This window comes from Phyllostomus hastatus, unplaced genomic scaffold, assembly GCF_019186645.2.
Source record: "Phyllostomus hastatus isolate PE091 unplaced genomic scaffold, TTU_PhHast_1.1 phas_contig_148, whole genome shotgun sequence".
Classification (NCBI taxonomy): Eukaryota; Metazoa; Chordata; class Mammalia; order Chiroptera; family Phyllostomidae; genus Phyllostomus; species Phyllostomus hastatus.
In genome coordinates this window covers 17,410,610-17,435,592 of record NW_025333607.1, presented here as the reverse complement: position 1 = coordinate 17,435,592, position 24,983 = coordinate 17,410,610, and the positions used below count along the sequence as shown (strand labels likewise).

At 41.6% G+C, this 24,983-nt stretch overlaps 1 protein-coding gene across 1 annotated transcript in view; it reads right to left on the bottom strand.

The window, feature by feature from the left end:
• The window catches only part of USH2A (usherin), a 516,227-nt gene extending 491,462 nt beyond the window's left edge, over positions 1–24,765 (bottom strand). Inside the window, exons 1-3 of the mRNA XM_045859450.1 lie at positions 24,548–24,765; positions 23,219–23,910; positions 19,552–19,717 (exon numbers count right to left, since the gene is read on the bottom strand). Coding sequence (XP_045715406.1) covers positions 19,552–19,717; positions 23,219–23,703 — 651 coding nt within the window. The 5' untranslated portion in view covers positions 23,704–23,910; positions 24,548–24,765. The remainder of the gene's footprint in view (positions 1–19,551; positions 19,718–23,218; positions 23,911–24,547) is intronic.
• Between the last annotated feature and the right edge of the window lie 218 nt (positions 24,766–24,983).

The window sequence follows — 24,983 nt, the reverse complement described above, 5'->3', positions numbered from 1 at the left end:
GTGGGAAGGGTATAGGGTCAAGCAAGGAGCCTGTGTGGGAGAAGAGAAGCTCCAGTGAAGGGGTTGGAGGTGACAGGACACTATGTTGATAGTCACTCCATTAGAGTATCTACGACCTTTTATGCAACTTGGAGATAAAAGGAAGAAAATGATCTTATAGAAAAAACAATCCAGGAATAAACTCAAAGATATAATAAAGACCGGCATTTAGTGATTGAAAAGGTCATCTGAATATTCAGCTGAGAAGAGCTTACCCCACACCCAGAAAAGCAATCAAGATTAACACCAAGATAGTCCTGGGGGTTTAAGGCTGAAGAAAGGAAACTGTGAGAGTCCTCCACACTCCAAAATAAAGCAGAACGCCCAGGGTGAGAAACGATTCTCCAGCTCATCTCAGATTTCACTCAGAAACATGATGCGGTGTATTAAAAGCTCCGAAATGAAAGGGGATATGAAAAATAATGTTCATCTGCATCCAGGTCACTGTTGACAGGGACAGCCATGAGAAGGACACCCTCAGCTGTGGCAGCATTTGGAGGAAGCATCACCAGACGTGCTCCCTTTCAGAAAACGGAAGGACAAGGTTCAACTTAAATTAAGGAATTACATATGTATGCTAGAAAAAGAATGTTCAAGGCATACTGAATTCATTCATATATATATATATATATTATCAATAACAGTGGTAAACATGTTATTACAATACTTGAAATAAAAGTACCATTATGCTGGTGTAAAGATTTTGCTACAATGTTTTGTGATAAGGATTCTTATTTATTCTAACAAGAACTGGAAGGCGGCAAGAGAAAGAAGGAATTGTAAAAATAAATGTGTAATAACTCTCTCACCTTCTTATGACAGTTAACATACAGTGACATGTCTAAAAATGTATGATTTGAAAACTATAAGCTTAAATTGTTTTATGTAGATTTTAAGAATAATCACTAGCATAAATAAAACCAAGTTTAATCCCTTCCAATGTGCCAGAGGAAAGCCAAGGCTAATATATTAAGATGTCTCAGTAACTGATAAAAATGCAAACCCCTTAATTTAAAAAAAATAGTAATGGATAGGTATTACTCAGAAGAGAACAATACATAGGGGTGTTCAAAAACCTAGATAAGATAAGACATGTGGAATTTAGGGTAAGAAATGCAAGATAAAACAAGAATGCACTGATATCACTTTGCCCATCAGAATGGAAAAGAAATGATTTCCTGTACTGACAAGAAATTGGGGAACAGGCACAATGAATCAATTGCTTTTGGTAGGAGTCCGCATTAGCCACAGGTCTTCGGAAGGTAATGTGTCAATATGCACCAAAACCAAAATTAGGCACACCCTCTGAACCCCCAACTGCGCCTCTGGGGGACTTTACCCTGAGGTTGCACAGAGACCGGCTCCAGGCGGAAATCACTAATTTATAATGGCCTCAGTTCATGCACATTTATTTTCCTTCAGTGTTAGGCTGCAGCCCGCGCACAGGCATTAACGAGGCAGCGGAATGAAAGAGCTCAGAGCGGGGCTTGGAGTCGGCAGAGGGACAAAGAGAAAGGAAGGAAAGGAAATGGTTAAACGAACATGGAAGCCACCTTCCCGTGGCTGGTCTGGACGGGAAAGATGTGAACCCAGAAGAGACTCAGGCGTCTCTACAGCCTTCATTTAGTCCGTAGCCCAAGTCATCGTTTTGGGTAGACAGCATCGGAAAGAGGGCTCTTAGCGTGACAAGGTGTGAGGGGTGAAGAGGAGAGGATGTCCGGCTACCCGGTCTTTGACCAAAAGGTGGTGTTGATGTGGAGAAACACTAGCGTTAGGGGTGAATGTTTACTGTTCCGGGGGGAGGGGTGTGCTCAAGTTTCTAGCAGTTACAGACAAATGAAGCTGGTATTGAAGAAAGTGAAACACCTAGCTAACATGAGCTTTAGAAGTAATGTTTCTTTCCAACACAAAGGGGGGAGACCGAGAGAGAGAGAGAGAGAGAGAGAGAGAGAGAGAGAGAGAGAGAGTCCACCTTCACATGCTCCCAGCTCCCAGCACTGAGGTGGGTGAGAAACAAAAGAACAAGCACCCTCCACTTGCAAGGGAGAGAATTGGGGTCCTTGTAAGGCCAGGGCCGGAAAGCCTGCCAACAGAGGGTGGACAGTGCTGAGAACGTAGCTTACGAACAGGCCACTGAAGAATAACATCGCTGTCCAAACGTGGAAGAGGAAGGCAAAGCCAGGAAGGGCAGAGCAAGAATGGGACCAGCACCTGGGAGAAGACACATCATTCACTGCTCCAGACTCCCCCGGAATTCTGGGTGGCAGTGGTTTGTGCCAGTGCAGGTAGAGTCTAACTACCTCTCATTTTAAAAATAAATAAGGACTATTTTAATCAGATTCCTTCTTTGTGCAAAATTTCTGATTTCTTCCTGTTTAAAAATCACTTATTTGTTTTTAGAGAGAAGGGATGTAAGGGAGAAAGAAAGGGAGAGAAACATCAGTCAGGTGCCCTGACGTGGAATCGAACCTGCAACCACTCACTTTGCAGGACAACCCCCAACCCACTGAACCACACTGGGCAGGGCTCATTTGATTGCTTGTGATGACTGAATGCTCTTCTCAACTGCATTCCAGATTCTTCATTGAGGACCAACCTCCCTCCAGGTTTTCTTCTTTTTATGTTCTTGCACAAAACTACTCAAGACAAATTTGACCACTCTTTCCTAACTATTCCATGAATAATCTAATTCTTGTGCCTTTCCACTTCCCTGCCTGGAACCTGGAATCCTCTCTCTGTTTCTGCCTCTTGAAAACTCTGATCCCCAAGTCCCAAGTTAAATTCTCTATAATCCACGAAGCTTCACCACAGTCAGGAGAAATCACAACTTAACTCTCAACAACTATAACCACTTGTATTCACTACTCAATAAATGTTATCATTACAGTGTCTTTTCCACTACGTTCCTTTTACAAGGATTCTACTGTTAGTTCTGCTATTTCCAAACCTCTTCTTGCACATAGTGTTCAATTTGAAAAAACAAATAGCATTGTAGTTATGAACAGCACAGACACAATAAGTAGAATGCAAGTAATTTTTTTTTAAAAGGCAACTCCTGACTATGCCTCAACTTCTAGGTGGATCTTGAACACCAATTCCACCATTTTGCTTCTCAGACTAAAAGTGTAACCTGCAACAACTTGAAAATCCTGGTAGGCCATAAGGGGTTTTCAAGTAAGAGAAGAACTACTGTCAAATGCATGGTTTCATCATTTTGTACACAGGAGAAATTAACACAAGATCTGAACAGTCTAGAATGTGTAAACTTCATACTTCTATGAATCTCATTGAACATAATTTGGGAAAGACAAAAATAACAATAAATGGAATAAGAAACACTTGTAAAAATCATATTAACTTGATAAACTGGTTATAAGAAAAAACAGTTAACCACCTAGAATCCCTAAATTTGGTTTTCTTTGGCTAAAGAATAACAAACTTCAGTGACAGTCCTGTGTGGCAGCCCAGACAGACTCTGGAACCTATTTTGACAATTTAGTTTGCACGTTCCATTTCCACAACGTAGTTTGAGGTAGCTGTCCTGATTAAAGAAAACCTTCCAATACAGACAAACGTTTTCTGCATGGTGAAACTACCCAACACCAATATTGTGGCATTTACAGTTTTCTCCAGGTGCAGGACGTTTTGTAACTATGGGATAGGAAGAATTGGGGTAGAAAACTTGCTGGAATGAATACAACCTGTAGTCTCCCTGCAGGCCAGAGCTTTACCACGTACTGAGGAAGGTGTGGGCTGTGTAGTGAATTCAGTAGGCAAACACAGAATCTATTAAGTACTCAGTAAACACCCTTTGCAGATCCTCGAGTGTTAAAATCTGTTTTCAAGCAACCTTTCCATACTGTGCCACGGGGTTTCCAATGCCCTGTGTCAGGAGAGTCAGAAGTGAAGGGCCTCATTTTAAGGTTTAGCCCGAAAGGACAGCTCCACCCAGCCTCCCTCCTGATCCCCTGCCCCACTGGGACCCTCTGAATCAGGGACCAGGCAGCGCTCTGGTGAGGGGTTCCACTCACACCTCTCGCTGAGCAGCGGCAAGTTCTCCTGAGCCTCTAATGTCTCTTGTCTGCACCTCTTGAGGATCAAGCCTGTGTCCCACAGGACCTAGTTGGTTAAAGAGCGGTAATGGGAAGGGGAGAAAGCCCATTGTCAAGAACTAACTACGGTACCTTCTGGAGTGACTCAGTGACCTGGTTCTTTTCAGCTCAAAGCAACACAATTCTGTGAACTCAGTGAGTTTAATTATAATTATTATTATTTCCAGAAAAATCTAGCTTTCACATAAGGCAAAGGTATTCAAAAGGTATCTCCCATGTCATGAGCCAATAAGGCAAATGAATGGCAAGTACTAATAATTTTTCAATAAACAGGGTGGTTTTAATGTTTCCCTTTGCAGTGGGGGGAGGGGGGGCTAGCTCTAAAGCAATGCTGAAGGCTTTCCTCCTTAAGGCTTTTCTCTTTCATTGGAAATCCACTAAATTTGGGTCTTTCGGTTCTGCTGCTTTGTGGTTCTTGCTGTCAGTAATCAACTAACTTGGTTGTTTTTGTCGTTTTGTAATTAAAGAAAAAATGTCCCTCTTTGTATTTTCATATTTTAAATTAAAATGGAAATTGCAACTACGCAAAGGCATCCCCAATGATTTAAGACACAGAAGATGAATTTTTACAGTGAACGCAGTGAACGAGAAAACCTATCACTTTTAACGGGAGAGCAGCTTTCGGGACCTGGCAGGAGGCATTTGCACAGGCCGGTTCTCAGACCCAAATGCAAACGTCATGTTAACAGAGGCTGGAATCCAAGAACAACAGGAGAGCACTGGCCGGAGCTGCCATTCATCAATGCAACACGGGGCAGTCCCACTGCAACTTCTCAACTGCGGAGGGTCCTGCCCAGGAGCCTCCTGCTGCTTTTCCTGGGAGGAAAGGCCGGCCTTTTGTAACTTGTTACGCCAGACCTTCCTTGCTTCCTAATAGGTGTTCTTCAGTGAAAGGAGTATTGAAACTCCGATATTTAAAGGCAAATCAGGTTTAATGTTCTAGGACACATTTTCACAAAGCTAGCTGTGATTGCAGGATGAGGGTAAGAATAAGGAGACACAGAGCGGAGTGGAAGGGTTAAGAAGAACTATGGGCCCGTTTCGTGAGCATCTATTATAAGTTAAATGGGGGAAAGTTTCTTGGATGCAACTGACTGGTTTATAATTGCATGCTTTAATTCAAAACTCTGTAAATTCTAAGGCTTCCCCCTCTACCCATGCCCACATACGTACGGATAATATTGAGGTGAAAAGGAAAGATGAAATAAAATTTTGTGAATACCATTTAAGTCACAAATAAACAGACACTACCGTTTGTTGATCTCCTGATGTTTTGTAACTCAGCTGCTATTTACAACAGAGAAATGGTGAATCTCGCATTAAAGGAAGTAAGGGATTAGTCCTTCTATGATAACAGAATTCATCCAGGTTGGCCCAGCATTCTTGTGCACTAACAGATAATAATTCTTCACACCCAACCACTTAGATTGTATTTCTCCAAGGGGCACATTTACTAAACAGGACTTTTCTAATTATTATAACACTGTTCTAATCTTGAATCTCACATTTAAGGAGAAAATTCTTAATCAGAGAGTAACTTCTTAACCTGCTTCCTTTGCCCCACTTATAAACTCTCCATTAATTTTGCACTAAAAAGATTTATAGCTGATGGAACGGAAAGTAAATGCAACCTTAAATAATTGGCCTATTGTCTTCAATGGGAAAACGAGTCACATCCCTAATGAGAAAAGGATACTATTTCTAAATGCACTACAATCTTGCCTCCAACACATTTTAATTTGCAGAGAACAGTTTTTCTCTACATCTTCCCATCAGAACCAATGGAAATCATTTAGGTTTTATTTTAAAATATAGCCAAGTACTTCTACCTAACACTCAAGTATCAGGTGGACAAAATAATAGTGACTTACATTTACATCTTGCTTCTCACCTGTCAGTACATTTACCAGCTGTCAGTAAAAGAGAAAAATAAAAAGAAATTGACTGTCAGTTTTAAAAAAAGGATAAGGGAAACTATACCAGTAAATATGGAGAAAATCCTTTAAAAATATATTTTTCTCAACTTTGGCATGAGTGTTTCCCCTTTGGGAAATGCATAACTACAGAATTTTAATTGTCTGATGTCTTAAAACTGCAGATTCTAGAAAAGATGGAAACGCATGAGAAAAACATGTTTGTTTTGAACTCACCGTGTCCAAGCTAGCATGAGTCTGATGCAAACACAACTTCCCCTCACCTCATTAAATAAAGGACCCCCGAGCTCTGCAGTGTTATTGGTGCAGGACAGGAGAAGGAGAGTTAGGCTCAGATGACAAGATGCATGTGTCCTTTCAATTTCCCAACAGGAATCTCAATGAATTTAACACAAATGAAAGGTTGAGAATTTAGTACCATAATGTGAATGAATTCACACCATAACTGCACCTCTTCCTGAACATAAAAACCCAAGTCTGAATTATTTTTCCAATCTAAATATTCCAAACTGGCGGCAGTTTTTTCAATAGTGTGTTGGGGTGTATGCATTGTATAGTTCAGTGAAAACATTTCAGAATACGTTCTTTAAATGATATTCATTTTAAAGGGCTAAATATTCTTGAAATGGATAATTCTACACCTGCACCTGGAAGAGAACGGATGAACTGAAATGCCAACAGCAGATAAACAAGCACTGATATGGCAAACAGATATGGGTATCTTTTCTTGGTATTTACAATTACACACCCAATTCTGAAGACGAAGTTTTGAGAGATGGAAGAATTCTCCCACCACTTGGGCAATTTCATGTTATCACGTTGCAGCTGCTCGTCAAGGTGACACTCTAAAATTAATCACTGCTAATTGGATTTAGTACAATTAAAGCCGGATGAATGCAAGTTATTTTTTATGAGAACAATGCAATTGAATCATTACAGCATTCTGTCCGGAGGTAACAAGTGGACTGAGGAGAGCATGCGCTGTAAATACATTTAAATATAGCTTTACACACGCAGTAGTAGGGAAGGTAAAAACAGAATATGAAATAAACATTAGGCATCAACTCTGAGCTCACTGTCAAGAGTACGCCCAGGCTTCTAACCACAGAGTTCAGCTGAAGGTAACTATCTGTCAAATGTAATCTGAGCAAGTGAATATGCTTAAGCTGGTGCTATGAATCAACCAAAATTGCTTTGGTCTTATTGACATTCAATTGCAAGAGGTTGCAGCTCATCCAGTCCAATAGACAGCCTGACAACACCCAGAGTGCTTCCAGTGACAGAAGGCTTTAAATAGAGATGCAACTATCATCAAAATACACATGGAACTAAACTTTATGAGCCTTCAGAGCCGCTTCGGAAATTGGTCAGTCAGTCATCAGCTGGTCATAGGTGCCCCGAGATCTCATCTCATGCCTCCGAACATCTGCCAGCCTGCTCAGCTAACAAACCATTCCTAATGTTTAAAAAAGAAATGAATATAGGTTTGATTGGCAGGTGAAGCCCTCCTGGATTAGGATGAGTTTCCGTGGTATTGTGCTTAACCCCGCTTCCTCACGCAGCAGAGCTGCCTTTTATCTTCCCTCCCACTGGAGACGTGCCGCCAACACATCTTAATAAATGATAACCGGGCACGCATGGAGAAATCCAGAGGGTCGGTGTTAGACAATGCCTCGCAGATATTTTTTGACGTGTATTGGGTTTGCATAAACACTGCGTGACACCGACAACAGGAGTAAGGTAAGCGGGGTGAAGTGGCTTGCTTCGAGTTGTTCCCCCTCGGGCGCTGTGACCTCTCAGGCAGACTCCACGGGTGCCCGAGTGCTTTTGTTCGGGTCTTAATCCCACATGGAACAAAGTCCCGACCCATTCCTTTTCTGTCCGCGATTATCTTCCAGCCAGAAAAAAAGTTGTGTAGACTTCCCAACTGCTTAACAACCCCCCCCCCCCATCTCTCCAGGTCTCACGTGTGCCTTCTGCATAGGCTCATCATAAAATGACCCTTGGACAACCCTTGACCCAGTAGGAAATCAACAGACATAGGTGGGGGCAATGATAACTTCATTTTTTCAATGTCATGTAAGTACTCTCCCGTCCCTCTAAGAACTGCAGTCTAGCAGAAAGTGCACATTTAAGGACAAGTCTTCATGGGACATAAGTACAAGTACAGAACTTTCTACTTTATATTTTAAAATAAGAAAGAAAACCAGAATGTAGCAGTTTCCTGAATTCTCATGCTAGTTCCTTCTTTAGCAACCTTCTTCACTTCCTCTCATGGATCTTCATCACTTTCCTTAAGACTGACCTTGACCTATGGGGCTACGTGGAAATGATTGGCGGTGCCACAAGAACTGTAAAAGGGGAGGATGGCAGACAAAAGTATGTGTGCAGTAAGGGTGTGCTAAGCTGAGAACCATGTAACATACACACAGAAGAGACTGGTGGAAATTGCATTCATACTACAGCAAAATATTGGAAGGGCTTGCTTGGGTTTCTCTCTCCTTTTCCTTATTTTCTAAGGGTTCTGAAACATTGGTTCTCACCTGCTTTACCTCGTACAAACCCTGGAGTAAAGTGTTTGAACACTCAAACCATGTGATCTCACATCCAAACATTATGCCACCCACAAAACCCTTCTGAGACTTCTGCAAGATCATTGCCCCTTTTAAGTAAACTATTTACTGAAATCCTATTACTTTCATATCACTGAGACTCCTTCTCTCTTAAGCATAATATTTCTGATGCTAACAATTCTATGTGCTTTCTTTGAATAGGATTTGTTAACAATCAACTTTAACTCCTATCATTTTTAAGCCAAAATACATGTAGCCAATTCAGAATACTCATTAGCCATCCTTAGAAATTGCATAAGCCATTTTGGGATTTCATTTATGCCCCCTACTTTTTTTGCTTTATGCTTTGATAAACTGCAGTCAATTAAATATGGTTAACCTTCAATCCAAGCCTTTTCTATACAGGTGTAGCAAGAAAACTTATGTGTCTCCAAAAGAGAGAGAGAAAAGGAAAAAAAATACTGTGCAAATTATAAAGACATACTATAGCAAAGGCTGAAACTCCAACGCAGTTTTTCTCAATGAAGGGTGACTCTGCCCCTCCAGGTAAATTCTGATTGCCACCAGGATGGAGCGAGATGGGGGTGTGGGGAGAGGCCACAGATGCTGCTGGAGAACCTACAATCCACAGGCCAGCCTCTACATGAAGAATTATCCTGCCCACAATGTCAGCAATGCAGAGACTGGGAAATCACGTCCCCAAGCCATGTGCCTATTCAATAATATGGCATGTGCTAATAAAAATGTGGACACAGAGAAAAATCAAAACTGGGTGTGATTTCAAGGCATTTCACTTATTCTGTTTCAATGATGCCACAGATACACTAGTCGAGATTTTTCTGAGTATCAAAAAGTAGTAACAGCCCTTTCTCCATCACTGTTCTACAAAGCCATAAGGTGGCACCAATTTAAGAAATATATAGGATGTGTTCACTAGAAAGAAATATCATGTGACTTAAGGAGACCAAAAGCCATACAGAAACAAGCCAGAGAGCAAGGAAACCTAGAATCAAAGACTGCCCGAAAAGGGACGCGTTCTGGTTTTATCGTGTGGACTGATCACCAAGCCTCATACACTTTTATTTATGGTAAATCTAAAATGCCACATGTATATTCTAAGATGCTGTTTGAAACAGTATTTACTAGTGTGAGTAATATACTTACAGGAGTTCCCCCTGTACACTCAGAAATTAAGTCACCTATAACTAACGCTCAGTGACACTAGTATAAGTGATTTAGCACCGTGTATTTAATAGGTTGCAACAAAAATTAACAACAGCTCCTAATTATAGATGCTAATTTGGATAAGCTCTCACTAATTAATAGAAGAATTTATCCTTGGTATTTATTTTAAACATGATCAAGCATCGCTTATTATTTTAATCACTACATGAACCAGTTACACATGGTACAAATGAACCTCGGCTACATATAGTAACACAGGAAACTCCGCGTGATGAGCTCTGCAAACAGTGACAACTGCTTTTGCATCGTAACGACTCTCTTTTCCCCCCGCATTCACAAATCAGATGTAAAGCAAGGTGATGGTAATTGTAACTCGGAAAGAGACAAGTCTTGAGGGTTCGCGAGGATCTTTTCAACGTCTCAAGTTGCTTCAAAAAGACATGCCTGCCAAAATGAATTGAACCAACATGTAAAAGAGTGCAAATTGCATTATCTCCCCTAGCTCCATTCTTGGGCTTAATTTGAAACATTAGCAATTTCTCTTTCCCCTGAAGTGCTCATGGTCCCATAAATTAGCGGCAATATTGACACGTTGATGCCAAGTTAAATGTTGCCCTTGCATTGGGCCTGCATTTCTAATTGAGAATTAATCTCCTGCTTGCCCACGTGAAAGACACGCCTCTCACACGCCAACAGCAGGAGCAGTGTGACCACAGACAACAAAGGACACACCCGGTGGCCTACGTAGCTGCTCTGCCGCTCTCCAGTGTGCCATGTGGGTCAGATATGACTCCACACCCCCTTTAACCTCGATGTTGACAAAACGGTTGCTGGAAATTGTTAAGACAGCCCGCAGTCCTGCATAGGTGTCTCATAAGCACTTCACAACTAGCTAGTATGCCCGAACACAGGCGCTGCTTATGCCAGATTTTTATGTGTAAATAAGACCATGTCTAGCTTTTGTCAGAATTGACTTTATAATACTTAGCCAGTGCATCTTCTCCTTCTTTTCCTTACATCCAATTCATTTTATAAAGGATTCTTCCTTGCTGACTACCATTTTAGCCAACCTGCTTTAGATGTAGTGAAGAGGTTATAACGCCAACCACTAGGAAGTGGTAGACAGGGTCCTATTGGAAACACTGTGACTTCTGGTTCAGACAAAGTTGGAACTGTCCTATTTCCCCTACATCCTCTCTCTACTGTTAAGCCTCAGTAGACGTAACACAGCAAACAACACAGGATGATGCTTCGAGGTGGGATGGAGGCAAAAAGAAAAAAAATTGGGACCTCAGGATATAAGGAACAACATGTCATAAATCCCTTAGGATTTCTTATTACTACCCATGCATCCCAGACAGAGCATTCCAGAAGCACCTATCCTGGAACTGCACAGGTAAGTTTCATGAAAAGTCAACTTCTCCTACATACAGGACCAAGGAAAGAGTGACATAAAACAGAAGACCTTTCTGGCAATATCAGCCCAACGTTAGCCAAACACTAGTGGAGAACACACACACACACCATGGTCCTAGCCGAGCCCACCAGGGGCCTAATGACTCACCGGCCCCTTCCACCCAGCGGAGTAACCTGCAGTAACTTCCGAGTCCCCACTCAGAGTGATGACAGGGACAGTCCTCCTAGCAAAAGCAAGCAGTGCTCCGTTTCCATCCAGGGTGCCGCTGACACACCAGGCAGGGGGCGTGTCTTCCAGCCACCGCTGGGTGGAGGAGGGTGACTCTCCCACTGAGCTCTAGGGGTGACTTTGGTGGCACCGAGTCCAGCTTGATTTTCATCCCCTGCTCAACAGAGGGAGTGGCACTCAGATGCCTCTTCCAAAGCAACTTTGTCAACAACAGCAGAATTCACCAAAATAGGCTTTGTCTTGGGATGTTAATGCTAATTTTAAAACTTCCATACATTAAAAAAAAAGTCCAAAATCATACAGAATGTATTCTCTGACCACATTCAAAGTGGAAGCCAATAACAGAAATATAAGCTGAAAAGTGTTCAACTGCTTGCAAAGTAAATGATACGCTTATTAATCCATGAGTCAATGACAAATTCTCAAAGGAAATAAAAATGCATAGACTTGAATGAAAGGATAATATAATGTGTTAAAATATGTGGGAGATAGCCAAAAGAGTGTGATGAAATTTACAACACTGAACTATATACACTAAGTTGAATTACACAAGAAAGTACAACACAGAAGTAAACCCCAAGCTTCCATTAGAAGAAAGGAAAGGTTCTGAAGCATTCACCTAAGTTCCAATCTCAAGAATTAGAATAAAGGGGGACAAAATAAGCCTCAAAAAGCATGAGAAAGAAGATAAAACATAAGAACAGGAATTGATAAAAATTTAAAATAGGAAAACAAAAGAAAAAATCAAGAGAAGAAATATTTTGTTCCTCAAAAACAGCAATAATATTGAAAAACCTCTACTAAGACTAACAACTATAAAAAGAGAGACGATAGATTACTAATATCAGAAATGAAACTAGATATTATGTTAGATCCCGTGACCAATAAAATGATAATGAAGAATAATATGAATGTTACAGTCACAAATTCAACAATGTAGAAGAACTAAACCAATTCCCTGGAAACCACAGACTGCCTGAAGTCATCCAAAAAGAAAAAGATAATCTGAATCTCCCTATATTAATTAAAGAAATCTAATTTAATTTAAAATATCCAAAAATGATATCCCCAGGGCCAGAAAACTTCCCTGGAAACCTAGATACCTCTACCAAACATGTAAAAGAATTAACACCAAAGTTACATAATCTATTCAAGAAAACAGAATAGGAGGGAACACTCTCCAATTCACTTTATGAGGATAGCATTAAACTAATACCAAAAGACAGTACTAGAAAGAATAATTACAGATCAATATGTCACATGATGATTAGATGTAAAAATTCTCAGAGAATATTAGCAAAGCAAATCCAGCAACACATAGAAGGAATTATCCATAATGGCCAAATGGGATTTATTGCAGGTATGTAGGGTCGGTCCAATATTTGAAAAATCAGTGTAATCAAGCTCATTAACAGGTTAAAGAAAAAGGATGTATTTGTGTCAATTGATGCATAAAAGACCTTTGCCAAAATCCAACACTCATCATCATAAAAACTCTCAGTAAATTAGAAAGAGAGAGAAATCTTCTCAACTTGAGAAAGTGCACTTATGAAAAACCTACAGCTAGCATAGTATTTAACGGTGGGACTGAAAGCTTTCTCCTTAAGATTAGGAACATTTAGAGCATCTCTGGTCTTAGCGCTCTCCTTCCGCACAGTACTGGACACTCTAGCTAGTGCAATAAGGAAAAGAAAAATCCCAGAGACTGCAGACAAAGTCAACAGAAAATCCCAACAATTTACAAAAGAACTTCCAGAACTAGTAAGTACATTTGGCAAGGTTTCAAAATGCAGGATCTAGCCCAAATATAATACTAACATCACTATATACTAACAACAAATGTAGAAATCAAAATTTAAAACACAAGACCAATTTCTATCCCTCCAAAGAAAATAAAACACTTAGTAAACTTAGCAAAACATGCACAGGATCTTGATGGTGAAAATGACAAAATGCTGACAAAAGACATCAAAGGAACCCTAAACAAATGGAAACATTTACCATGGTCCTGTGTGGGAAGATTCAACAGTTAGAGCTATCAGTTCTCCACAGGTTGACACTGACAGACTGCATGTGATCCCTCCCACAATCCCAAGGTCATTCAGTAGATGCAGGCAAACACTGAACATGGAGCATCATACAGACCTACTGCTGCATTCTTGGGCATTTGTCCCAGAAAATACAATCTGAGGTTAACAAACCCTGTGCACAAATGTTTATATTAGCCTTATCTGTGCCACCCCCAAACTGGAAACAGCCCAGATGTCTGTCCCTCAAAGGGTAAACAGCGAAATGCATACTGGTACCTCCATACCAGGGACTACCACTTAGCAATAAAAAAAAGAACGAATGAACTACTGATAGACTCAGCAATTTAGATGACTGTCCATGAAATTATATTGGAAAGGAAAAATTCAAGAGTTACACATCATGTGATTCCACCTATAGAGCCCTTTGAAAACAGAATTTTAGAAGCGAAGAACAGATGCATGGTTCGGAACAGATGCAAGTCAGAAGCCAGAGACTTGGGGGCAGCTGAGGAGGAAGGACCAAGGGGCGTGGTTACAGCAGGGCCACCTGGGGCGCATTACAGGGATGGACCTGTGCTGCACCTTCACCTCGACGGCTACACGGGTCTACGCGGTCTGTGATACAACTGCGTGGAACTGCACACGGAAAATGTGGACGGTGCCAGTGGGGACACGCTGGTTGTGACATCAGACTACAGTTTTTCAAGATGCTACAAACGGGTAAAAGATACATGGGGTGCCTCAGTATTATTTCTCACTAGTGTCTCTGAATCTAAATGTATCTAAAAAATGTTTAATTAAAAAATAAAAAAAAGAACAAGCGCTATCTCTACTGGGCCGATCCTAGCTATTGCTCCCATTTGCAAACTGTCTGGGGTCTCGCCCCTCTTCAATATTCATACAAGCCTCTTCCCACGCACTATGAGGCACTCTGCCTGAGACTCGCAGGTATTTTATGGGATACATGATAATGTTCACCGTTTGCACCAGTGTGAATTCCCTCAGAATTCATCTCCTTTGCTACTCCCTCCTTTGATTGTTTTTTTTTCTTTTATCTACCTTATATTTAACCCAAACATCAAATCCAACTCCTTTCCATAAATGGGCTTAAGTGCTGGCAGCCTCAAAATGGCCACTTGTAACACATTTGAGCCAACTAGTTGGAATAACATAGGGGATTTGCATCCCAGAAGACAAATAACTTAAAATTATGCACCACACACCCATCATTTGAAAGTTTTGCTCTACTCCACCCCAGTGGCATGCGTTGAATCTCTTCTTCAGGCCTTTGGGTCCTGCCTGTTCTCCCCTAAATTCAAATGCCTTTCTGCCTCTGTTCCCCCATTTCTTTCTTTCCTCCCCAGATCAGCTGAGTACGAACAGAAGGCTTGGCAAGAACAATGTGTAACATGTAGAGTTAAAAGTAATGAAGATGATACGAGGAATGGTATGGATTGGGGTTTTCATGGCGAAGAGGTTGAGGTGACGCTCCGAAGCGAACCCAGCGTATCGTGCTCATGAACAGCTGTGTGGACGGGTTGTGGTCCCGCCGTCAATAGAGACGTGGAAACACCTTTGCAAAGTGTGCACATGGGCATACACTCCAGGGATTAGCGGAGACACTCAATTCATCTGTTCTAACAAATGTTGGGTGAATTGCATTTTTTTTCTTCAGAACTATCAATAATTTTCCTTTTTCCGATTGAATACATAAATCAAAAGAACATGTTTCATAAACACACTCTGACTATGAAACTCCTATTCTTCATCTATCGATTCCTAACCCTTTATTTACCCATGAATTTTTTTTCCCTTTATTGTATCAAATTAGAAATGCTCTTTTCTATGTTATTGTAGCTGGAATCCTCTGGGGCTCTTGAATTGTCAGTGTATCAAGGAGCTTTCAAAATAGCATAGAAAATGAGAACAAACTCCTTGCTAAATTATTTCTTGTTCCTGCAGTTTCAGGATTTCATTAACTTCAAATTATAGTAACTGTTTTACTATAATTTCAGCATAATTACTATAGGGTTACTATACTAATGATTCTTTGATGCTATTTGTCCTATAAAATGTGTGGAACTGCTTAAGGGAAAACAGTATTTTCATAGGAAACTCTGAGGTTTTACTTTTAAATAATATGCCATTAAATGCAATACATTTCTAAGCTGTTGTTTCTACCAATACATAAGACACTCCTCAAGCAAAATCTCTTACATATCCCAAACCATTTTTAAAAGGAAATCAAAAGAGATCTCTTTAATAACTATAGCTTGTGCTGATTCCATATAAAAACGAAGCTTCAAAAAACCTGCTAATACTATCAGTGTTCCCTGCTTGATAATAAAAAGACTGAATTGATTTTTTCCAGTTTTAGGACAAAAAAAATGCGACATAATGAATTTCAGCTTGATATAATTTGAAATAGCCAATATATTAAACCCCACAGTGAAATTTAAATTGGCAATCATGTCAGATTCAAGTCCCTGAATGAATATTAATTTAATACTAATCATATTCCAACAGGTTGAAGCTTCAAAATGCTAGTTCTTGAATAAAAGCTGTTAGATCCATGACTATACCATCGGGCATTTTTTTGTTTAGGAAATTAGACCTCCAATATTCAATATGCCTGGCTCTTCCTGGCACCTTTTCTTGCCCAGGGAATGTAATGATTTCAAAATCATTCTTTTTCCAAATCTGGAATTCTGATTTTACTAATGGAAAGCTGATACTGAGTGAACTGTCTGAGATAAGGTATAAGGTCACATCTGTCCATGAATTTTATGTCACCATGTCTTGTACAAGTTAAATGTAAAGCTGGTTTCTGACACAATTCCACGAGCAAGGCCATAGCATTTATTTTTTTTACACACACTCACGCTATATAAATTAATTGATTTGTAGCCATATTGGAGGATGAGTAAAAATATGCATACACATTAATTTCAGACTTGCAAATCAACATTTGACTAAAGTAGACCATCAGTTATGTTCTAGCCTATACCTAGCAATAATAAAAGTCCCTAATCCCCAAGTCAAACAGAATTTGTATATGGTACATAACAATACAATAGTCAGTTGCATTTTATATAAAATATATTCTTTGCAGTTACAGAGTAAAACCCACTCGGCAAGCTCCCTCTGCCCGTACCTCAGCCATACAAGGTACCCTGAAAGTATTTCTGTGCAAATACCAGACAGCATGGGGAAGCAGAAAACGATAAGCTTGCCATCAGTCCAGGAGCTAACTCTGTCACTTACGACCCAGACGACCCTGCCCAGCAGCTTTCCACACTTGGGAGAACTGTGCCACACTCCACAGCCCACTTGTTTGTTGTAAAGAATTCCAGAAAGCCTCGTTTTGGTCCTCCAGGCCCCTCCCCTGTTAGGACTCCACGGTGTCAGGACCCGAATCAGATTCCCCCATTCATAATCTTGTGTCCTTCCTCCTGCTTTTTGTAACAACTTTTCAGGAATGAGCACATTCCTTATTACACACCTAGCAAATGGATTACTATGCATTTCATAATATCTTAACAAGTATTCAGGCTGGTGCCCACTAAAGGAACCCTCTGCCGATCTCCACTTTGGAGAAAATAACCACTCTCCCACTTTTATTTCAATGAAGCCATATTTTCATAATGTGGATACCTCCAAATCTACCAATAAATGTCAGATGAATAAATGACTGATCTGCATGGTTTTCCTAATGGTTTTGGTGTTTAGTTCTGTAGCTTTAACATGAGATGCAGAATGCAGGGGGGTGGGGAACTCTGTAAAAGTAAATAAGTAAAATAAGTGTGCAAATTGGAAGGGACAAGTTTTCTCTTGATAGTCAAACAGTTATGAAATACAGCAGTCTCATTCCATCATTAGGACTTGAACTTTTTCTCAAAAGAAGGGAAAGGCTTAAAGATTTATGAAGAAATTTTGCCTAAACTGGGAAAGGACTCATCTTTGACAGGGACTGAAAAGAGAGAGCTGATTCCAACGGGCACTCTAAGAGCATTTCTCTCCCAGGAGAGTGACGCTGTCCTGGTTACCTCTTCACAGCGGGGTTTTCGACTTTCCCCGTGAAGCTTTTAATGCACTGCCGCCAAAACACGACGCAGGCTCCCAGAGAAAGCCACATAAAGGCAACTCCCAGGGACTGCTTTCATCGCGGTTGATCCAAAAATATGAAATCATGTTGATTTGACATCTTCCGCAGATTCCCTTTCTTTGGTGGTTTCTATTTGCACATTTTTAACATTAGAACCCAAACTTGCTACACTGGTCTGTGGGTGCAATGGGCAATTTCAAGGCAGAGGACAAATGAGGCCCCCCTCGGCTAACGACAGAACAAATGAGAGGTAAGTTCTGACCAACTGAACCCATCTCTTCTGTAGTCACGGCCTGATCCCAGACATGACTGCCCCTTTGTAGGTTCTTTCAACATTAGTGACATAGAAATATTGCTCCCCATCTAAGTGCCCATCAGTAAATGAGTGGATCAAAACCCTGTGGTACATTTACACAATGGAACTCCACACAGCAGAGAAAGAAGGAGCTCCTACCCTTTGCGACAGCGTGGATGGAGCTGGAGAGCATTATGCTAAGTGAAATAAGCCAGGCAGGGAGAGACAAATACCACATGATCTCACCTTTAACTGGAACATAATCAACAAAAGAAAAATGCAAACAAAATATAACCAGAGACATTGAAATTAACAACAATCTAACAATAGCCAGAGAGGAGGGGGGAGGGGACAGAGGGGAGAAGGGTTTTCAGGAACTAATGGACGAAACCAAGGGGGAGGGTGGAAGCAAGGGAAGAAAAGTAGGTTTGGCTGGGGTGGGGAGAAAATGCAGACAACTGTAACTGAACAAAAATAAAGCAATAAAAAAAGAAAAAGAATAATTGCTCCCCACCAAGTGCATTCGCTAAACTCACATCCTAACTAAAAGCTGAGCAGATAAGGCATAAAATGCTGATTGAATATCACTTTGCCAATACCTTGCTATAGAAATCGATCATGGTTACCTCTGCATTTCTACTTGAAAGTTCTTCCTAAGGCTTTTCATGCACTGCTGTGCAAATACATGGCACAATTTCGGTCACAATCAGGCACAACAAAGATACACACAAGTGTATTTAAATCTCCAAGAACAACTTCTGTGCTGAGAGAGACTCTAAAACGCAAGCCACAACCCTCAGGAGCCTCTAAGGAAGTCTGTTCTGGGGGGCAATGAAAATGTGAGAAAGCAAAGACTATTTTCATGACATGAGTGTGGACACAAATGTCCCCCGGTGCAAGTGGGGTTCACAAAGATGGCTATTCGGGTGCCTCCATGAGACCACAGACTGAGAACTGCAGACAGTACCTCTGATGTGAGAGGCAAGGGTGACTGTGGCTGCACTGGGCCATTTCAGTGCCCTGAGGACACAAAAGGATAAACTGTGTCTATTCCCAGGAACTGCAAACTAACAGACATCTCAGTTATCTCTGCCTTTAGCAGCTCCTAAGGTTAATGCAAACTGTGGTTGACAACTAAAGCAATGCTATAACACCTTTTGAGTGCCTGATGTGTGAAGTTCATTAGTTCTAAGGTCAGCATTTTAATGCAACAGCCAAAGTTTATTCACATCAGCAGATGCTACCTGCAAAAGGCAGCTGTGAAAACCAGGCGGGGCTTCCCCATGGCTGTGACTGGTGAAATTACTTCCAGACGCCAAAACAGCCCTCACGCATTTCCAAGCAAAATAAAACATACGAAGCAAAAGCAACAGAAATTTCATGACGACATTATTGCTCCAGGTTGCCTTGTCCTAAGCTTTGGCGGGATTTTTCACAGCAGTTTTCAGGGGGATAGTGCTGGTGTATCGTGAGGTGTATCATTAGGGCTCTTAGATTCGTGTGTCATTTGCACACACGTTTATCGTCTAAAAGACTCCACTTCCGATCTTGTAGGAAAATGCCATTTAAAGACAAGAAAGGAAGATAGATTCTTCTGTTTAACCAAATGTTAAATATTTTTTATTTCACTCACCTGCACACTCAGATGAATCCATTTCTTCACGAGAATTCTCCCCAGTGCTGTTACTTTTATTGGAGGCTGCAAACCATGTTCTGTGCGGTAATAAAACACGGTCTCTTTCTCGGATACTGTGAGTTTGAATACAATCTGCCCGTCCACCGTCTTCTCTACAATACACCTTAGGAAGCAAGCAGGAAAGACAAAAGGTCAGCAGGGAACTGAAAGACAGGCTGAGGGACACTGAATTTACGGAGGTGTAACTAATCCCAAACTCCACTCCAACCCATACCGTGCACGAACGCCCGAATGCTGTTCTAGTCAAAGCAAGCTTTACTCCAATTAAAAAGCTCTTTTTATTTCAATAGAAAATAGAATTCTTATTTGTAATAAATTCCCCAGAACCTCGATGCCCTTTATGAGACGTTCATGGTGCAAACTAAAGGAGCTGAATCACCCTGCAAAACTAACATTTAGCTGATTGGCTCATCAGTTCCTCCGCTATTTCTTTTATAGGAAGCGACACAATACATATCCTAGGGATTGAATTACCAGTGCACATCTTTATTTCTTTTTTTTTTTAATGTAAAGAGAATTTAGTGTTCAGAGAGGGCTCTGAACTGCTGTTTCATTCCCACAGTGGAATGGAGAACAGACAACTACCGTCTTTACCTCCTTGCCCATCCCTGACCGAAAGTTGAAGCTGGAGTCTGCGAGAGGACTGGCTGCTGACCCTGACCACACAGCCCACTGAGGCACTGTGACAGTGTTAATGACTTTGGATGAATGACCCAAGGCTGGTCATCAAATTATTATTCTTTAATAATAATTTAATAATTTAATAATAATAATAATAATAGAAGTGATTAAAACCACTTCTATCCTAATGACAGTGATATGCCTCCTGCCCCTTTAAATAGGTTTATGGCATTTTTATTTTTTATTCTTTTAATTTATGTTCAATATAAATTTTATGTTATGTTACTTATATCATTGTGTATTTCTGACCATTCTGTGTCCACTGAGAAGAAACAGATATGAACTTAAGCCCCATTCTTCTCGACCACATTTCAACCTCGCAACTCAGCTTTTTAACAGACCACAGGTGAGAAATGCCTGCTAGTTGCCTTCTAAGTGGGTTATTCTCAGAGACCTACTGTCTAAGGAGAAATCACACTGACAGCATCCCATCAAATGACTGACTCACTACTTAAGACGGCCTTCAGCCTGTGTCTCACAGACAGGAACTCACAAAGGAGGCGCATCCCAGGGCGGAGACCCCCTGAGGTATTGGAAGAGGCTGGGGCCCTTTCTCCTTGCAGCTGCCCCTGCTCAGCCCAGAAACCCCCATGGGTATTCCCGATCCCGTAACCCTCCTTGCTCGAGACTTCTAAAGGGGTCTTCCTTGGCGCTTACTTAACACACTGCGCTACCTTGCTAAGAACACCACTCTGTCTGTCTTCGCAGTAGATCATGAGATTCCTGAGAATAGAAGGAAAACCTGGTATACAGGAGACCCTCGGAAAGTGACAAGTGAGTGACCGATCGGAGTAGGGAGCATCAAAGAGGGGGCAAAGTAAGAATTAGTGCTAAAGGTCTTTTAAAACTTTTCTTAAATAGAACACTTTCCACAAAGCATCCCTTTTATTATACTTACTCCATCCCAGAGCTTAGAGGTAAGAGTAAGTTTGGAGAACACTTAATAGTCACTATTTTCCTGCCACTATTTTATTATATTTTGTGTCTATGCTTGGTGATAAAGATGAGAGTGAATATATATATATTGAGCCAATAAGTTTAGTTGACATAAAGGTTTTATATAAAGTAGAAATAAGGCTTTAAAGAAACCCTACTATGATGTTTTAACCCCTCAGTAAGTGATTATTTCTAAGTCACTGGAATGAGAAGAGTTTCTCTTTATTCCCTGACTCCAGGTCTTAAACAATCTAGGGGAAAAAAAATGTGCCTCTAGCCATTTTTCTTGAGTTTCAATTTACAATACAAGTTAGCATTTGACTGTTACTCAAGAATGTATTTACCAAATGCAGGCTTACTTCCCCAAGCTTGGTGAAAATGCATTTCTTAATATGTTATTGATTATCTTCCTTGCTATTTTGTTTGCTTGTAAACATTCTAGCTTTGGTAGATAATGAATGTGAGAGCAAGGCAGGTAGCAAAATATTTAGGAACTGGATTTATTCTGCTCCTGGATAAACAATAATTGGATAATCCGTGTTTTGTTTGTTTTACTTATCGAGTGCAAACACCCCGAAATTCCCCCAATTCCCGTAGGTGTTTTAGATTTGAGAATGGAAATGACCTTGAAGCAGAGAACTCTCAAAACTGTAAACCATGTGCTATGGCCTCTATAAATACTCCTCTGTCTCACTTATACGAAATGATGGCCACAGAAGATGAATTTGGTAGAGACATATCATTTGGGGGAAAAAAAATATTTTGTCCTAGCCATATTTGTCAAGAGACACTTTTTTAAGACGGTACACTAGTTATATAAACTGAGTAGGCAGGATTTACTGACATTTCAAAGAGTAAGAAAACAGGATTTTCTTTTAGGAGTGACAGAGAAATTGAAATGATGGTTTGAGATGATTTTCACTCCACGTTTTTTAGAAAATGAACACGTGCCAACTCTCACTTGGCACATTAAAACTAAACACCCGAGACATTTAAGTCCTACTTGCTCAGGAAATTATAAGACTTTTCTGGTTTGTTTCACAAGTTTTTTAGATATTTGGCCAACACTGTCACACAAAGAAACCGTCACCCTGGGAAGAGATGAATGCCCTGCAGGAAGACACAGGATAAGGGAAGATGCTTCCAAATGCTCCTACTTATTCCAAATTCCAGACTGGCTCCAGACACTCAGGGAAAGCACATTATATACTGGCTGAAGAGACTATTACAGAATAACAAACATGTAATTACATAAACTGAATAAAAAACCAATACTAAGGAGCCACACTCCAAAGTCACTGAAGGCATTTCTGCCAGGACCCATAACATACAGGCATTTGAGACCCTTTCATGTTTCCCTACACGCTTCCTAAGAGATGTCAGCTCCACAAGGTAAAGGGCCAAAAGTTCTACCTGTTCCAGGGATGGAGGGTTATGCATCGTGGGGCATTTTCCATGACCCAAGCCAACATCCCTTCTTGGGGAAATGAGGAGGACAGAAACACAGTCCTTAGCCCTCGGAGAGTCATCTGCCTAATGAAAAGTTGATACTCTTGTAGGGGCAGGTTGTTCGTGTAAACCTGGACCAAAACTTTGAAAATGTCAATGACTTGTATTACTAGTCCCAACTGTGAAACCCACTGAGCCTGATTCAGCGTCTGACGCCTAAGAGAAAGATTGCACTCAACAAACTACTAGGGAAGCATGAGACAGGTGTGTGCATGGCTGCCTGCGATGAAACCAACTTAATACAGACTTTATTGAAGCTTCACTTCATTATGGGAAGGATAAAAAAATGATTACATTTAGGAAAAAATGTTTGGAATGCAGACTTGAGTAGGAAACACTAGCATAGGAGTTGGTCTCCATTTGCATGGATGTCACAGGGCTAGCCTTCCTCTCTAGTCTGGAAGTCAAGTTATAGTAATCTTCGCTACAAGTGATTTTTCAGGCCCCTAGGAAAGCTTACACTCACCCTGCTACTTACATTACACCTTCTTGCTCGGGTTTCAACCACACAGCTAGAGTAAAGGACGCCGCCAGCCTTGGAGAAGGAGGAGCGGAAAAGCAATTCTTGTGATTTCCGAAAATAAAGCTCGTGGCGTTTTTCGGGGAGTAGGGCTGCAGGTCCTGCTGGTCCGTGGCGATGCAGCTCCCGAGGCCTGCTGAGAGAAGGGCGGTGAAGGCCGGGGGTGCAGATCTGTGTGGGCAGTCCTGGATGCAAAGCTGCTGGCTACAGAACTCCAGACTGTCAGCAGCCGCGGAGCTGCGGCAGAACGTGCTTCCGTCTGGGAGCCCACACGTTGCGTGGGTTGGCACGACCGAGACAGTCTTGAAAGCACCCACGTTCTCCAGCCTCGGGAAAAGGCCCTGCGCATCAGCCCACGACAGGGAAGCGAAGTAGGAAAAGATCCACGTTTCAAGGATGTGAAACAAGAAACCGAAGCTCAGGGAGAGAGTCAGGCAATGCATGTTTACAAAAAAGCATTCTCCTCCTGGGAAAGCGTCCCTAAATAAGTAATCAGGCCGCCGCCGCTGCTCGCCAGCCCCACGTGGAAGCCGGGCGCTCTAAGGAACCGGCAGGTCTTCCGTTTTCGGGAGACTGCAGGCACGTTTTCACACTGAGGTAGTTCCAAAGGCGTCCTGGGCAACAGCGGAGACATGGGTAGCAGCTGGTGTCTGCGAAACAGAAACAGGGTGTCAAGTAAAAGCTGCTACATCATTAAAACTTAAGTTCTTCCGAAGAATGGGGACTTAGAGCTCTTGACAAGAACCATTACCGCGCTTCTCCAAGAAAGAAATCACTGGGAAGGGCATTGTCTTGGAGTAAAATGCTCATTCTTTTGGCAAATAGCGGCATTTTGTCGAGCAGGTCAGGCTCTTTAAAGTTCACAGGACAACCGGGTCTGTATCTACACATACACAGGCATCTATTTTTATTCACGTGTTGGGCCACAGTGAAGTCACATTGCCGCTCTACCGCAGAGAATCAGCACTGTGTGCCCACAAGGTAAAGAACACACTGCGTAGGTTTTCTTTGCGCACGCACCGTCTGTTACAGAGCAGAGCTCACGCACAGATGTCCAAAATCAAGCCAGCAAAAGCACTTTGGGCCTCTCCCCCTTATCCCAGCAGGTGCAGCAACTTTAAGCTCGCAGGAAAGCTGCTTAGGAGCCCAACACCATCTGTCTGTCCTGCGCCTTAGTATTTAGCAAATGTTTATGCTCGTGTTTCCTCCTATGGCTGTGTATTTGTAGGTTAAATATGGACCCCTAATACTGTGTAAGTAATTGTATTGATAAATAAGCTGAGTTACCATTTCTTTATTGCATTTCAACCAGTCCCCTCAGTGTGACAAATGACTCTTCACAGGGCCGCGGTCCCTCGTTGCCTGGCAACACTGCGGTGACCCCCGGTTACTTTTAGCAGATAGGCTGGAACAGCATACAGGCTGCAGGGAAGACTTGGCTGCCCGAGGACGGGATTCTGCACGGCACACACTTGGTTACCTGAAACTCGGCGCCGTCAGCTCGGTCGCCCGCCTGGAACTGAGCGCCCCAGGCCTTCCGCAGGTGCTTGGAGCAGGGGGCGGGACCTGGAGGGGCCAGGCAGGCATAATTTTAAAGTAGCAGTACACCTTATCCCATAATCCCCACGGCCCCTCCTCTCGCCGCTTTCATGTGCCCCAATCCAATTAATCATGTCGTCAGAATGACCGGCCACGATTAGCAACACAACCCCTGATTTCCAGG